Source organism: Myotis yumanensis, unplaced genomic scaffold (genome assembly GCF_028538775.1).
Source record: "Myotis yumanensis isolate MYYU_CA2020_CCGP unplaced genomic scaffold, mMyoYum1.0.hap1 SCAF_41, whole genome shotgun sequence".
NCBI classification, from domain to species: Eukaryota; Metazoa; Chordata; class Mammalia; order Chiroptera; family Vespertilionidae; genus Myotis; species Myotis yumanensis.
The window spans coordinates 267,454-281,836 of record NW_027223792.1 but is presented as its reverse complement, the minus strand read 5'-3'; the positions used below and the strand labels follow the sequence as shown (position 1 = coordinate 281,836).

General features: G+C 57.4%; 2 protein-coding genes and 1 pseudogene across 2 annotated transcripts; all 3 read left to right on the top strand.

The window, feature by feature from the left end:
- The first annotated feature begins 5,702 nt into the window (after positions 1-5,702).
- On the top strand, positions 5,703-8,540 carry LOC139000908 (THO complex subunit 4-like). The gene is made up of 4 exons (XM_070402860.1): positions 5,703-5,826; positions 5,902-6,384; positions 6,416-6,576; positions 8,535-8,540. The coding sequence occupies exons 1-4, from the start codon at positions 5,703-5,705 to the stop codon at positions 8,538-8,540; spliced, it is 774 nt and encodes a 257-aa protein (XP_070258961.1).
- Positions 8,541-8,593: 53 nt separating this feature from the next.
- Positions 8,594-11,449, top strand: LOC139000907 (THO complex subunit 4 pseudogene; annotated as a pseudogene).
- Positions 11,450-11,502: 53 nt separating this feature from the next.
- On the top strand, positions 11,503-14,366 carry LOC139000906 (THO complex subunit 4-like). The gene is made up of 4 exons (XM_070402859.1): positions 11,503-11,556; positions 11,778-12,255; positions 12,319-12,383; positions 14,361-14,366. Exons 1-4 carry the CDS (start codon positions 11,503-11,505, stop codon positions 14,364-14,366), a joined length of 603 nt encoding a protein of 200 aa, XP_070258960.1.
- Positions 14,367-14,383: the final 17 nt, after the last annotated feature.

The following is a 14,383-nucleotide window of genomic DNA, read 5'->3' as shown; positions in this document are numbered from 1 at the left end:
AAGCAGTGAATATAAATGATTTGTGAACCGATTCTTACCACCTGCTTTGCTGACATGGAAGTGCAAATAAATATCCCCACAGAAACCAGGGCAATGGAAGTATATTTGAATATACTGTATCTGCAGAAATAAGAACAAGAACACATTAGGAAGGCACAGGTACCAATTTCCACAGGATGTTTTCAGTAGATGGTGCCTGAGAGTATAAATCACCAGCAGAGCCCATGTAAGTCTTCATGTGCAAGGATCAGGGTGCCCACTGGTTGCTACACACACCCTTCCTTGGTGTTGCTTAACAAAGTTTCTAAAAGTTTGTGGACCAACAGATTGTTTCATTGGGGAGGGGAGACCAGACGTGACATTCCATTGGTGACAGTCACATAGAACAGTTCTGACACTTTTCATTCTATCTTCTTGGCCACTTGGGCTTTATTTGGAATTTTCTTTGTACTAAGTGCACGATTAGTCCTTCGTTCACTCTGTTGCACTAATGAACACCTTCTCTGACAGCACTGCCCCACACAACTATGAGCCTGGAAATGCTCCATCCTGGGCTCTCGAATATGGTCACCAACAGCCACAAGTGGCTACTGGCAATTAAACCCTGACCAGTGAGACTTGGAAACTAGATATTTAATTTTAAGTAATTTAAATGTTAAATGTGAATAGTCACATGTGGCTACTGGTGACCACAAAGGAACTGAAATTCTCAATCGATTGGCTTCATAGGTTAGGATGGATGTAAGGACTCAGTGATGCTAAGAACTAATTCTACAGAGAGAACACTGCTGCACAGGTGGGACCCCCTACCTGGTCAGCTGCTCCAGGAATGCACATCATTGTCACAGAGAGAACTCAAACAAAGAAGGCCAGGAGCACGCCCCCTCTAGCAGGAGAAAAGTAATCCACATGCCTAGCCTATAGGTGGGGCCAAGAATGTGCTTCCTAAACATAAATTATAAAAGCGTATTGTTTACCTTTTCTTCAAAATGATAATCTCTAGAATCATGTTGGCAATTAGAGAACCCTGTAAAAGGAGACAAGAGGAAGTTTTAGTGCACTAGGGAAAGACAACATACTTCAAGATAAAAATGAACATCTCCAAGAGGGAAAAACATCTGGGCAGGAGAAGATTAGGATGAATAATTAGTAAGGTCCAGGTGTTCTTATGATGGCAAAAAGTATAAGCCATAAAAATCTATCTTGCAAAATAATTATGCCTTTTAAAGATGACAATGAAGATAACAATGATCAATTCTCAATAACTACTCATAGCTGAAGCTTATTACAGGCTTATTTTTGTCAACTTTTCCATCTAATTTATAAGAGCTTTTACTACGTTTCTCCTCCCCCCCTGCGTTTTGAGGAAAGAAGTTATGTGGAGATCTCTCTCTTATCTGGAAGGGTGTCTGTCCTTCATCAAGTGCTCATAGAAAGTCTACTATGTGCTCAATACTGTGAGGGTCATCTTAGTCATTATAATTAGCTCTGGGAAGTGCCTTTAGAAATAACACATTTGATCTTACAAAAAACTCAGACCACACCAAAATGTTACAATTCTAATCCTCACCCGTTTTGTATTCTTCTGCAACCCTAACTATATTTCCCTTGAAGTCTTTTCTGCCCTCCAGGGAAAACTGTTCTTATCTATATACTGAACACAGATCTCTCACCATACATGAGGCAAAGAAAAAACCTCTACTGCTTTGGAAGAAGCATGCCTCCAAGAATTTTCCTTTATTTAATTATCTCAAGTCTCTGATTTAAAAAAAAAAATCAGGAAGGAAAAGGGTCTGGCCCTGGCATGTGTTTCTCAATGGTTAGAGTGTGGGCCTGAGCACTGAAGGATTGTGGGTTTGATTCCTGGTCAAGGGCACATACCTGGGTTGCAGGTTCAATCCCCAGCCATGGTCGGGGCACATACAGGGAGGCAAACAACCCGTGTGTCTCTCTCACATCGATGTTTCTCTCGCTCCCTCCGTTCAACTATTTCTAAAAATCAATGAAAAAATATCCTCAGGTGAGGATTAACAACAGAGAGAGAGAGAGAGAGAGAGAGAGAGAGAGAAACGAAATGAAAGAAGGGTCTGTTTCATTTACTAGAAATAAATGTAATTTTATGTGAAAGAAACAAAAAGTGATGAGAAATGTTAAAGAACATTCATAGGAAGTTTGAATATAAAATCAACCAGATGAAGGAAATTAAAAGTTAAAATATGCTTCTCAGGAAAATGTTAACTTTCCTTATATCAATCACCCATAAGACCTGAGATAGATAAAAAGTAAACCATCCACTTTCATATTGCTCTCTTTCGGCCTTCTCAGACGATAGTCAGCCTCTGCTCACTGATCTGAGCAGCAGTACTCTCAGATCTAAATATCATGTGCAGGTGCATGGTGATGTTGAGGTTCAGGGCATAGTTGTTCACCAAGCTGACCGTGAAGAACATAGTCACCATGACGGCATAGTATCTGAAATGCAGAGGCAACGGCTTACCACACAGAATCTGCTAATTCAAGAAAATCAAATAGAGAAGGAAATAAATACCTCCAGTTAAAAGTATTTTGCTTATTTCCTCTTTATTAAAATTGTATCACTATTATAATTTGAGTAGAATAATAAGTACCTATAAAAATACTTCACAAAGCCAAATGAACATGGAAAAAGTTTAACTTACAGAGTATGTTTCAAGAAACACTATTTTAATATGCTTCAAGTATACATAGCAACTAAATACTAGGCTTCAAAAAATGTTACCTAATAGCAATTGGGTTTTTTAAAAAATATATTTTATTGATTTTTTACAGAGAGGAAGGGAGAGAGACAGCTAGAAACATCGATGAGAGAGAAACATCAATCAGCTGCCTCCTTCACATCTCCTACTGGGGATGTGCCCACAACCCAGGTACATGCCCTCGACCGGAATCTAACCTGGGACCTCTCAGTCTGCAGGCCAACGCTCTATCCACTGTTGCCAGCATCATGGAAGAGTGAGAAGACTCCATTGTTTCTCCTCTTAAATTTATCTCAAGACAATTATAACTCAACAAAGATCCCATGCTCAGCTGGGGCGGCGGGCCGTTCCGGAACAGGACGGCCCTCGGCCGAGGCAGGAACCGGCCGGCGCCCTACAGCAGGCCGAGACAGCTTCCCGACGAGTGGCACCACGACCGCTTCCGCAGGGCCTTCGGCAGGGGCGCCGTCCTGATGACCGGGGGGAAGCTGCTGCTGTCCAACCTGGACTTCGGAGTGTCCGATGCGGATATCCAGCAGCTGTTTGCGGAGTTTGGGCCTCTGAAGCAGGCCGCTGTCCATTACGACCGCTCTGGCCGCAGCCTGGGAACAGCCCACGTGCACTTTGAGCGCAAGGCAGACGCCCTGGAAGCCAGGAAGCAGTACAACGGTGTCCCTTTGGATGGCCGTCCCCTCCACATCCAGATCCTCACCTCGAAGATAGTCACGCAGCCCAGGCCGGGTACCGAGTGTCAACAGAGGCTGGGTGACTACAAACCGAGATTCTGGAGGCTTCGGCGGCAACGGCGGCGGCGGCGGCGGCGGCGGCGGCGGCGGCACTCAGGGCCGCTCCGGCGGAGGCAACCTGCGTACAGGCAGGCGCACTGGCCGCCATTCAAAGCGACAGATCTCAGCGGACGAGTTGGACGCCCAGCTGGACGCTTACATCTCGATGAGGGGCCCCAAGCAGTTGGACGCCAAGCAGGACGCTTACAGCGTGATGAGGGGCACCCAGCAGTTGGACGCCCAAAAGGGCGCTTACAACTCGATGAGGGACACCAAAAGGATGGGCGCCCACCTGGGCGCTTACCATGCCATGAGGGACACCAAAAAGTTGCACGCCCAGAAGGACGCTTACAGCTCCATGAGGGACACCGAGGAGTTGGACTCCCAGCTGGACGCTGACAGCGCGATGAAGGACGCCGAGGACTTGGACGCCCTGCTGGACGATGACGATGCGATGATGGACACCAGCTAAAGCACCAGCAAGTCAGTGTGCGCGAGGATGGCCGGGGACCCGGGGCCAATGATGGAGATGTTTCTTCTGTTTGGAAATAGGATTTAAAACTCCTGGAAAGATTTTTCGTTAACTTGTACTTTATTCCATAACTCTGAAAAAGACCTGTTTTGTGCCGAGTCATTTTCGGGATTCATATTACCGGTTGCTGTTTTCACCGTGACCATAATCACCCGAAAAGGTGTGGGATAAAAAAAAAAAACAAACAAACAAACAAAATAACTCGTTCCCTCCGATAAAACAACAACAACAAAATACCCTCCTCAGAAAAAAAAGGTTGATCCCGCCTTTCCAATTTCTGAGGCTTTGGCAAGCCCAGGTGGCCAGGCCTGGACTTGGTCTCTGGGAGGGGGCCTGACCATCCATCCACAGAGTGAGCGGGGTGGGGCGAGGGTTGGGGATGGGGGTAAGGGTCGGGGGGGGGGGGGTCGGGGGGGGGGGGGTGGGCGTGGGCGGGGTGTCGATCAGATGGACAGCCCAGGAAGTCATCTTTGGCTGTGGATTACAGAATTTGGGTGGACTGGGGCAGGGGCCGAAGAGCCCGCCCCGCCCTCTGCTGGCCGAGAAGCGTCAATGCAAGCCCCCCTCCTGCAAACGCCTGTGGGGAAAGCACAGACAGGTGACTGGACTTCCCCATTTCAGGCTAGACCCGAGGGAGCAAGGACGTGCAGGGGGCGTTGTCTTTGAGAAGGCAGGGGCTGAAGGGTGTTCATGGATGGCGACGGACCGTTCAAAGCAAGGAGTGTCCGTGCGTGACTGCGGATGTACACGCAACGACGCGCGCGCGCGCGCTCACACAAACTCCCACACCCACACCCACACCCACACACCTATCCCTCCCATCTCCAACCCTCCCCGCTCCAGCGTCCCCCTGCCACACGCACACACTGAAACACACACACACACACACACACACACACACACACACACACACACGGGAGCACAAGGTCCCGCTAACAAGATATCTGCCGAGTGAGGCACGCCTAGGAGATTTTCCGTGGCTTTGTTTCCTTTTGGCCCGTCCTGGGCCCACGGGAGCCTGTCTAAGTATGTATTGTCCCCTCTTCCACCGAGAAAAAACGGCGATGCCGTCCCGCAAGGCGTGGAGACAGAGCCCTGCAGGCCTCCTTGGGCACCTGCCCTGTCTCCCAGGTCCTCCCCCAAGCCCCGGGAATCGCTTGGGCTGGCCAGTGGCGCCCTCTCCTGGTCCTGCAGCGCCAATGCAAGCCTCCTCCCCTCAACTTGAGGCCCAACCGGTGACGTCGGTCCTGGGGGCGGCTGATTGGTCGAGCGGGCAGCTGATTTGGCTCCTCCCACCAGCTCTGGGGCTATAAAAGAACGCAGGGCCTTCTTTGCAGAGCTTCTCAGCCCCAGGCTTGTGGTCGTGGTCGTCGTCCTCGTTCTCCAAGGGAGCTTTCAGGAGAGAGGTCTCGCCAAGACCCGGTCGGTCCCGGGACATAGAAGCCGCGAGAGCACCTGGCTAGAGCCTGGCTGGGCTGCTGATCCACTGAACGCTGTCTCGGTGTCATTACTTCTTCACCGACTCGTCCACACCCTTGGGAACCCCTGGGCCTGGACCCCAACATCTGGGACCGCCCCGGCGCCGCGCGAGAAGTGAAGGACCCGCGTGCCTCCGCACGGGCTCGATCCGAGGCTGATTCGGGGCCCGCCATGGCCGACAAAATCCACATGTCACTGGACGACATCATTCAGCTGGAGCGGAGCCAGCGGGAAGGCCATGGCCGGGGCCGCGGCCGCGGCGGGGGCGGGGGCGGGGACCGAGGCCGGGACCGAGGCAGGGCCGGCTCCCAGGGAGGACCCGGCCACGGCCACTGCCGCGGCGGGGGCAGGGACCTCGGCCGGGACCGAGGCAGGGCCGGCTCCCAGGGAGGCCTCCGCGGTGGCGGAGCGCAGGCCACCGCTGCCCCCGACAGCTGGGGCGGCGGGCCGTTCCGGAACAGGACGGCCCTCGGCCGAGGCAGGAACCGGCCGGCGCCCTACAGCAGGCCGAGACAGCTTCCCGACGAGTGGCACCACGACCGCTTCCGCAGGGCCTTCGGCAGGGGCGCCGTCCTGATGACCGGGGGGAAGCTGCTGCTGTCCAACCTGGACTTCGGAGTGTCCGATGCGGATATCCAGCAGCTGTTTGCGGAGTTTGGGCCTCTGAAGCAGGCCGCTGTCCATTACGACCGCTCTGGCCGCAGCCTGGGAACAGCCCACGTGCACTTTGAGCGCAAGGCAGACGCCCTGGAAGCCAGGAAGCAGTACAACGGTGTCCCTTTGGATGGCCGTCCCCTCCACATCCAGATCCTCACCTCGAAGATAGTCACGCAGCCCAGGCCGGGTACCGAGTGTCAACAGAGGCTGGGTGACTACAAACCGAGATTCTGGAGGCTTCGGCGGCAACGGCGGCGGCGGCGGCGGCGGCGGCGGCGGCGGCGGCACTCAGGGCCGCTCCGGCGGAGGCAACCTGCGTACAGGCAGGCGCACTGGCCGCCATTCAAAGCGACAGATCTCAGCGGACGAGTTGGACGCCCAGCTGGACGCTTACATCTCGATGAGGGGCCCCAAGCAGTTGGACGCCAAGCAGGACGCTTACAGCGTGATGAGGGGCACCCAGCAGTTGGACGCCCAAAAGGGCGCTTACAACTCGATGAGGGACACCAAAAGGATGGGCGCCCACCTGGGCGCTTACCATGCCATGAGGGACACCAAAAAGTTGCACGCCCAGAAGGACGCTTACAGCTCCATGAGGGACACCGAGGAGTTGGACTCCCAGCTGGACGCTGACAGCGCGATGAAGGACGCCGAGGACTTGGACGCCCTGCTGGACGATGACGATGCGATGATGGACACCAGCTAAAGCACCAGCAAGTCAGTGTGCGCGAGGATGGCCGGGGACCCGGGGCCAATGATGGAGATGTTTCTTCTGTTTGGAAATAGGATTTAAAACTCCTGGAAAGATTTTTCGTTAACTTGTACTTTATTCCATAACTCTGAAAAAGACCTGTTTTGTGCCGAGTCATTTTCGGGATTCATATTACCGGTTGCTGTTTTCACCGTGACCATAATCACCCGAAAAGGTGTGGGATAAAAAAAACAAACAAACAAACAAACAAACAAACAAAATAACTCGTTCCCTCCGATAAAACAACAACAACAAAATACCCTCCTCAGAAAAAAAAGGTTGATCCCGCCTTTCCAATTTCTGAGGCTTTGGCAAGCCCAGGTGGCCAGGCCTGGACTTGGTCTCTGGGAGGGGGCCTGACCATCCATCCACAGAGTGAGCGGGGTGGGGCGAGGGTTGGGGATGGGGGTAAGGGTCGGGGGGGGGGTGGGCGTGGGCGGGGGTGTCGATCAGATGGACAGCCCAGGAAGTCATCTTTGGCTGTGGATTACAGAATTTGGGTGGACTGGGGCAGGGGCCGAAGAGCCCGCCCCGCCCTCTGCTGGCCGAGAAGCGTCAATGCAAGCCCCCCTCCTGCAAACGCCTGTGGGGAAAGCACAGACAGGTGACTGGACTTCCCCATTTCAGGCTAGACCCGAGGGAGCAAGGACGTGCAGGGGGCGTTGTCTTTGAGAAGGCAGGGGCTGAAGGGTGTTCATGGATGGCGACGGACCGTTCAAAGCAAGGAGTGTCCGTGCGTGACTGCGGATGTACACGCAACGACGCGCGCGCGCGCGCTCACACAAACTCCCACACCCACACCCACACCCACACACCTATCCCTCCCATCTCCAACCCTCCCCGCTCCAGCGTCCCCCTGCCACACGCACACACTGAAACACACACACACACACACACACACACACACACACACACACACGGGAGCACAAGGTCCCGCTAACAAGATATCTGCCGAGTGAGGCACGCCTAGGAGATTTTCCGTGGCTTTGTTTCCTTTTGGCCCGTCCTGGGCCCACGGGAGCCTGTCTAAGTATGTATTGTCCCCTCTTCCACCGAGAAAAAACGGCGATGCCGTCCCGCAAGGCGTGGAGACAGAGCCCTGCAGGCCTCCTTGGGCACCTGCCCTGTCTCCCAGGTCCTCCCCCAAGCCCCGGGAATCGCTTGGGCTGGCCAGTGGCGCCCTCTCCTGGTCCTGCAGCGCCAATGCAAGCCTCCTCCCCTCAACTTGAGGCCCAACCGGTGACGTCGGTCCTGGGGGCGGCTGATTGGTCGAGCGGGCAGCTGATTTGGCTCCTCCCACCAGCTCTGGGGCTATAAAAGAACGCAGGGCCTTCTTTGCAGAGCTTCTCAGCCCCAGGCTTGTGGTCGTGGTCGTCGTCCTCGTTCTCCAAGGGAGCTTTCAGGAGAGAGGTCTCGCCAAGACCCGGTCGGTCCCGGGACATAGAAGCCGCGAGAGCACCTGGCTAGAGCCTGGCTGGGCTGCTGATCCACTGAACGCTGTCTCGGTGTCATTACTTCTTCACCGACTCGTCCACACCCTTGGGAACCCCTGGGCCTGGACCCCAACATCTGGGACCGCCCCGGCGCCGCGCGAGAAGTGAAGGACCCGCGTGCCTCCGCACGGGCTCGATCCGAGGCTGATTCGGGGCCCGCCATGGCCGACAAAATCCACATGTCACTGGACGACATCATTCAGCTGGAGCGGAGCCAGCGGGAAGGCCATGGCCGGGGCCGCGGCCGCGGCGGGGGCGGGGGCGGGGACCGAGGCCGGGACCGAGGCAGGGCCGGCTCCCAGGGAGGACCCGGCCACGGCCACTGCCGCGGCGGGGGCAGGGACCTCGGCCGGGACCGAGGCAGGGCCGGCTCCCAGGGAGGCCTCCGCGGTGGCGGAGCGCAGGCCACCGCTGCCCCCGACAGCTGGGGCGGCGGGCCGTTCCGGAACAGGACGGCCCTCGGCCGAGGCAGGAACCGGCCGGCGCCCTACAGCAGGCCGAGACAGCTTCCCGACGAGTGGCACCACGACCGCTTCCGCAGGGCCTTCGGCAGGGGCGCCGTCCTGATGACCGGGGGGAAGCTGCTGCTGTCCAACCTGGACTTCGGAGTGTCCGATGCGGATATCCAGCAGCTGTTTGCGGAGTTTGGGCCTCTGAAGCAGGCCGCTGTCCATTACGACCGCTCTGGCCGCAGCCTGGGAACAGCCCACGTGCACTTTGAGCGCAAGGCAGACGCCCTGGAAGCCAGGAAGCAGTACAACGGTGTCCCTTTGGATGGCCGTCCCCTCCACATCCAGATCCTCACCTCGAAGATAGTCACGCAGCCCAGGCCGGTACCGAGTGTCAACAGAGGCTGGGTGACTACAAACCGAGATTCTGGAGGCTTCGGCGGCAACGGCGGCGGCGGCGGCGGCGGCGGCGGCGGCGGCACTCAGGGCCGCTCCGGCGGAGGCAACCTGCGTACAGGCAGGCGCACTGGCCGCCATTCAAAGCGACAGATCTCAGCGGACGAGTTGGACGCCCAGCTGGACGCTTACATCTCGATGAGGGGCCCCAAGCAGTTGGACGCCAAGCAGGACGCTTACAGCGCGATGAGGGGCACCCAGCAGTTGGACGCCCAAAAGGGCGCTTACAACTCGATGAGGGACACCAAAAGGATGGGCGCCCACCTGGGCGCTTACCATGCCATGAGGGACACCAAAAAGTTGCACGCCCAGAAGGACGCTTACAGCTCCATGAGGGACACCGAGGAGTTGGACTCCCAGCTGGACGCTGACAGCGCGATGAAGGACGCCGAGGACTTGGACGCCCTGCTGGACGATGACGATGCGATGATGGACACCAGCTAAAGCACCAGCAAGTCAGTGTGCGCGAGGATGGCCGGGGACCCGGGGCCAATGATGGAGATGTTTCTTCTGTTTGGAAATAGGATTTAAAACTCCTGGAAAGATTTTTCGTTAACTTGTACTTTATTCCATAACTCTGAAAAAGACCTGTTTTGTGCCGAGTCATTTTCGGGATTCATATTACCGGTTGCTGTTTTCACCGTGACCATAATCACCCGAAAAGGTGTGGGATAAAAAAAAAAACAAACAAACAAACAAACAAACAAAATAACTCGTTCCCTCCGATAAAACAACAACAACAAAATACCCTCCTCAGAAAAAAAAGGTTGATCCCGCCTTTCCAATTTCTGAGGCTTTGGCAAGCCCAGGTGGCCAGGCCTGGACTTGGTCTCTGGGAGGGGGCCTGACCATCCATCCACAGAGTGAGCGGAGTGGGGCGAGGGTTGGGGATGGGGGTAAGGGTCGGGGGGGGCGGGGTTCGGGGGGGGGGTGGGCGTGGGCGGGGTGTCGATCAGATGGACAGCCCAGGAAGTCATCTTTGGCTGTGGATTACAGAATTTGGGTGGACTGGGGCAGGGGCCGAAGAGCCCGCCCCGCCCTCTGCTGGCCGAGAAGCGTCAATGCAAGCCCCCCTCCTGCAAACGCCTGTGGGGAAAGCACAGACAGGTGACTGGACTTCCCCATTTCAGGCTAGACCCGAGGGGGCAAGGACGTGCAGGGGGCGTTGTCTTTGAGAAGGCAGGGGCTGAAGGGTGTTCATGGATGGCGACGGACCGTTCAAAGCAAGGAGTGTCCGTGCGTGACTGCGGATGTACACGCAACGACGCGCGCGGCGCGCGCTCACACAAACTCCCACACCCACACCCACACCCACACACCTATCCCTCCCATCTCCAACCCTCCCCGCTCCAGCGTCCCCCTGCCACACGCACACACTGAAACACACACACACACACACACACACACACACACACACACACACACACACACGGGAGCACAAGGTCCCGCTAACAAGATATCTGCCGAGTGAGGCACGCCTAGGAGATTTTCCGTGGCTTTGTTTCCTTTTGGCCCGTCCTGGGCCCACGGGAGCCTGTCTAAGTATGTATTGTCCCCTCTTCCACCGAGAAAAAACGGCGATGCCGTCCCGCAAGGCGTGGAGACAGAGCCCTGCAGGCCTCCTTGGGCACCTGCCCTGTCTCCCAGGTCCTCCCCCAAGCCCCGGAATCGCTTGGGCGGGCCAGTGGCGCCCTCTCCTGGTCCTGCAGCGCCAATGCAAGCCTCCTCCCCTCAACTTGAGGCCCAACCGGTGACGTCGGTCCTGGGGGCGGCTGATTGGTCGAGCGGGCAGCTGATTTGGCTCCTCCCACCAGCTCTGGGGCTATAAAAGAACGCAGGGCCTTCTTTGCAGAGCTTCTCAGCCCCAGGCTTGTGGTCGTGGTCGTCGTCCTCGTTCTCCAAGGGAGCTTTCAGGAGAGAGGTCTCGCCAAGACCCGGTCGGTCCCGGGACATAGAAGCCGCGAGAGCACCTGGCTAGAGCCTGGCTGGGCTGCTGATCCACTGAACGCTGTCTCGGTGTCATTACTTCTTCACCGACTCGTCCACACCCTTGGGAACCCCTGGGCCTGGACCCCAACATCTGGGACCGCCCCGGCGCCGCGCGAGAAGTGAAGGACCCGCGTGCCTCCGCACGGGCTCGATCCGAGGCTGATTCGGGGCCCGCCATGGCCGACAAAATCCACATGTCACTGGACGACATCATTCAGCTGGAGCGGAGCCAGCGGGAAGGCCATGGCCGGGGCCGCGGCCGCGGCGGGGGGCGGGGGGCGGGGACCGAGGCCGGGACCGAGGCAGGGCCGGCTCCCAGGGAGGACCCGGCCACGGCCACTGCCGCGGCGGGGGCAGGGACCTCGGCCGGGACCGAGGCAGGGCCGGCTCCCAGGGAGGCCTCCGCGGTGGCGGAGCGCAGGCCACCGCTGCCCCCGACAGCTGGGGCGGCGGGCCGTTCCGGAACAGGACGGCCCTCGGCCGAGGCAGGAACCGGCCGGCGCCCTACAGCAGGCCGAGACAGCTTCCCGACGAGTGGCACCACGACCGCTTCCGCAGGGCCTTCGGCAGGGGCGCCGTCCTGATGACCGGGGGGAAGCTGCTGCTGTCCAACCTGGACTTCGGAGTGTCCGATGCGGATATCCAGCAGCTGTTTGCGGAGTTTGGGCCTCTGAAGCAGGCCGCTGTCCATTACGACCGCTCTGGCCGCAGCCTGGGAACAGCCCACGTGCACTTTGAGCGCAAGGCAGACGCCCTGGAAGCCAGGAAGCAGTACAACGGTGTCCCTTTGGATGGCCGTCCCCTCCACATCCAGATCCTCACCTCGAAGATAGTCACGCAGCCCAGGCCGGTACCGAGTGTCAACAGAGGCTGGGTGACTACAAACCGAGATTCTGGAGGCTTCGGCGGCAACGGCGGCGGCGGCGGCGGCGGCGGCGGCGGCGGCGGCGGCGGCACTCAGGGCCGCTCCGGCGGAGGCAACCTGCGTACAGGCAGGCGCACTGGCCGCCATTCAAAGCGACAGATCTCAGCGGACGAGTTGGACGCCCAGCTGGACGCTTACATCTCGATGAGGGGCCCCAAGCAGTTGGACGCCAAGCAGGACGCTTACAGCGTGATGAGGGGCACCCAGCAGTTGGACGCCCAAAAGGGCGCTTACAACTCGATGAGGGACACCAAAAGGATGGGCGCCCACCTGGGCGCTTACCATGCCATGAGGGACACCAAAAAGTTGCACGCCCAGAAGGACGCTTACAGCTCCATGAGGGACACCGAGGAGTTGGACTCCCAGCTGGACGCTGACAGCGCGATGAAGGACGCCGAGGACTTGGACGCCCTGCTGGACGATGACGATGCGATGATGGACACCAGCTAAAGCACCAGCAAGTCAGTGTGCGCGAGGATGGCCGGGGACCCGGGGCCAATGATGGAGATGTTTCTTCTGTTTGGAAATAGGATTTAAAACTCCTGGAAAGATTTTTCGTTAACTTGTACTTTATTCCATAACTCTGAAAAAGACCTGTTTTGTGCCGAGTCATTTTCGGGATTCATATTACCGGTTGCTGTTTTCACCGTGACCATAATCACCCGAAAAGGTGTGGGATAAAAAAAACAAACAAACAAACAAACAAACAAACAAAATAACTCGTTCCCTCCGATAAAACAACAACAACAAAATACCCTCCTCAGAAAAAAAAGGTTGATCCCGCCTTTCCAATTTCTGAGGCTTTGGCAAGCCCAGGTGGCCAGGCCTGGACTTGGTCTCTGGGAGGGAGCCTGACCATCCATCCACAGAGTGAGCGGGGTGGGGCGAGGGTTGGGGATGGGGGTAAGGGTCGGGGGGGGGGGGTCGGGGGGGGGGGGTGGGCGTGGGCGGGGTGTCGATCAGATGGACAGCCCAGGAAGTCATCTTTGGCTGTGGATTACAGAATTTGGGTGGACTGGGGCAGGGGCCGAAGAGCCCGCCCCGCCCTCTGCTGGCCGAGAAGCGTCAATGCAAGCCCCCCTCCTGCAAACGCCTGTGGGGAAAGCACAGACAGGTGACTGGACTTCCCCATTTCAGGCTAGACCCGAGGGGGCAAGGACGTGCAGGGGGCGTTGTCTTTGAGAAGGCAGGGGCTGAAGGGTGTTCATGGATGGCGACGGACCGTTCAAAGCAAGGAGTGTCCGTGCGTGACTGCGGATGTACACGCAACGACGCGCGCGCGCGCGCGCTCACACAAACTCCCACACCCACACCCACACCCACACACCTATCCCTCCCATCTCCAACCCTCCCCGCTCCAGCGTCCCCCTGCCACACGCACACACTGAAACACACACACACACACACACACACACACACACACACACACACACGGGAGCACAAGGTCCCGCTAACAAGATATCTGCCGAGTGAGGCACGCCTAGGAGATTTTCCGTGGCTTTGTTTCCTTTTGGCCCGTCCTGGGCCCACGGGAGCCTGTCTAAGTATGTATTGTCCCCTCTTCCACCGAGAAAAAACGGCGATGCCGTCCCGCAAGGCGTGGAGACAGAGCCCTGCAGGCCTCCTTGGGCACCTGCCCTGTCTCCCAGGTCCTCCCCCAAGCCCCGGGAATCGCTTGGGCGGGCCAGTGGCGCCCTCTCCTGGTCCTGCAGCGCCAATGCAAGCCTCCTCCCCTCAACTTGAGGCCCAACCGGTGACGTCGGTCCTGGGGGCGGCTGATTGGTCGAGCGGGCAGCTGATTTGGCTCCTCCCACCAGCTCTGGGGCTATAAAAGAACGCAGGGCCTTCTTTGCAGAGCTTCTCAGCCCCAGGCTTGTGGTCGTGGTCGTCGTCCTCGTTCTCCAAGGGAGCTTTCAGGAGAGAGGTCTCGCCAAGACCCGGTCGGTCCCGGGACATAGAAGCCGCGAGAGCACCTGGCTAGAGCCTGGCTGGGCTGCTGATCCACTGAACGCTGTCTCGGTGTCATTACTTCTTCACCGACTCGTCCACACCCTTGGGAACCCCTGGGCCTGGACCCCAACATCTGGGACCGCCCCGGCGCCGCGCGAGAAGTGAAGGACCCGCGTGCCTCC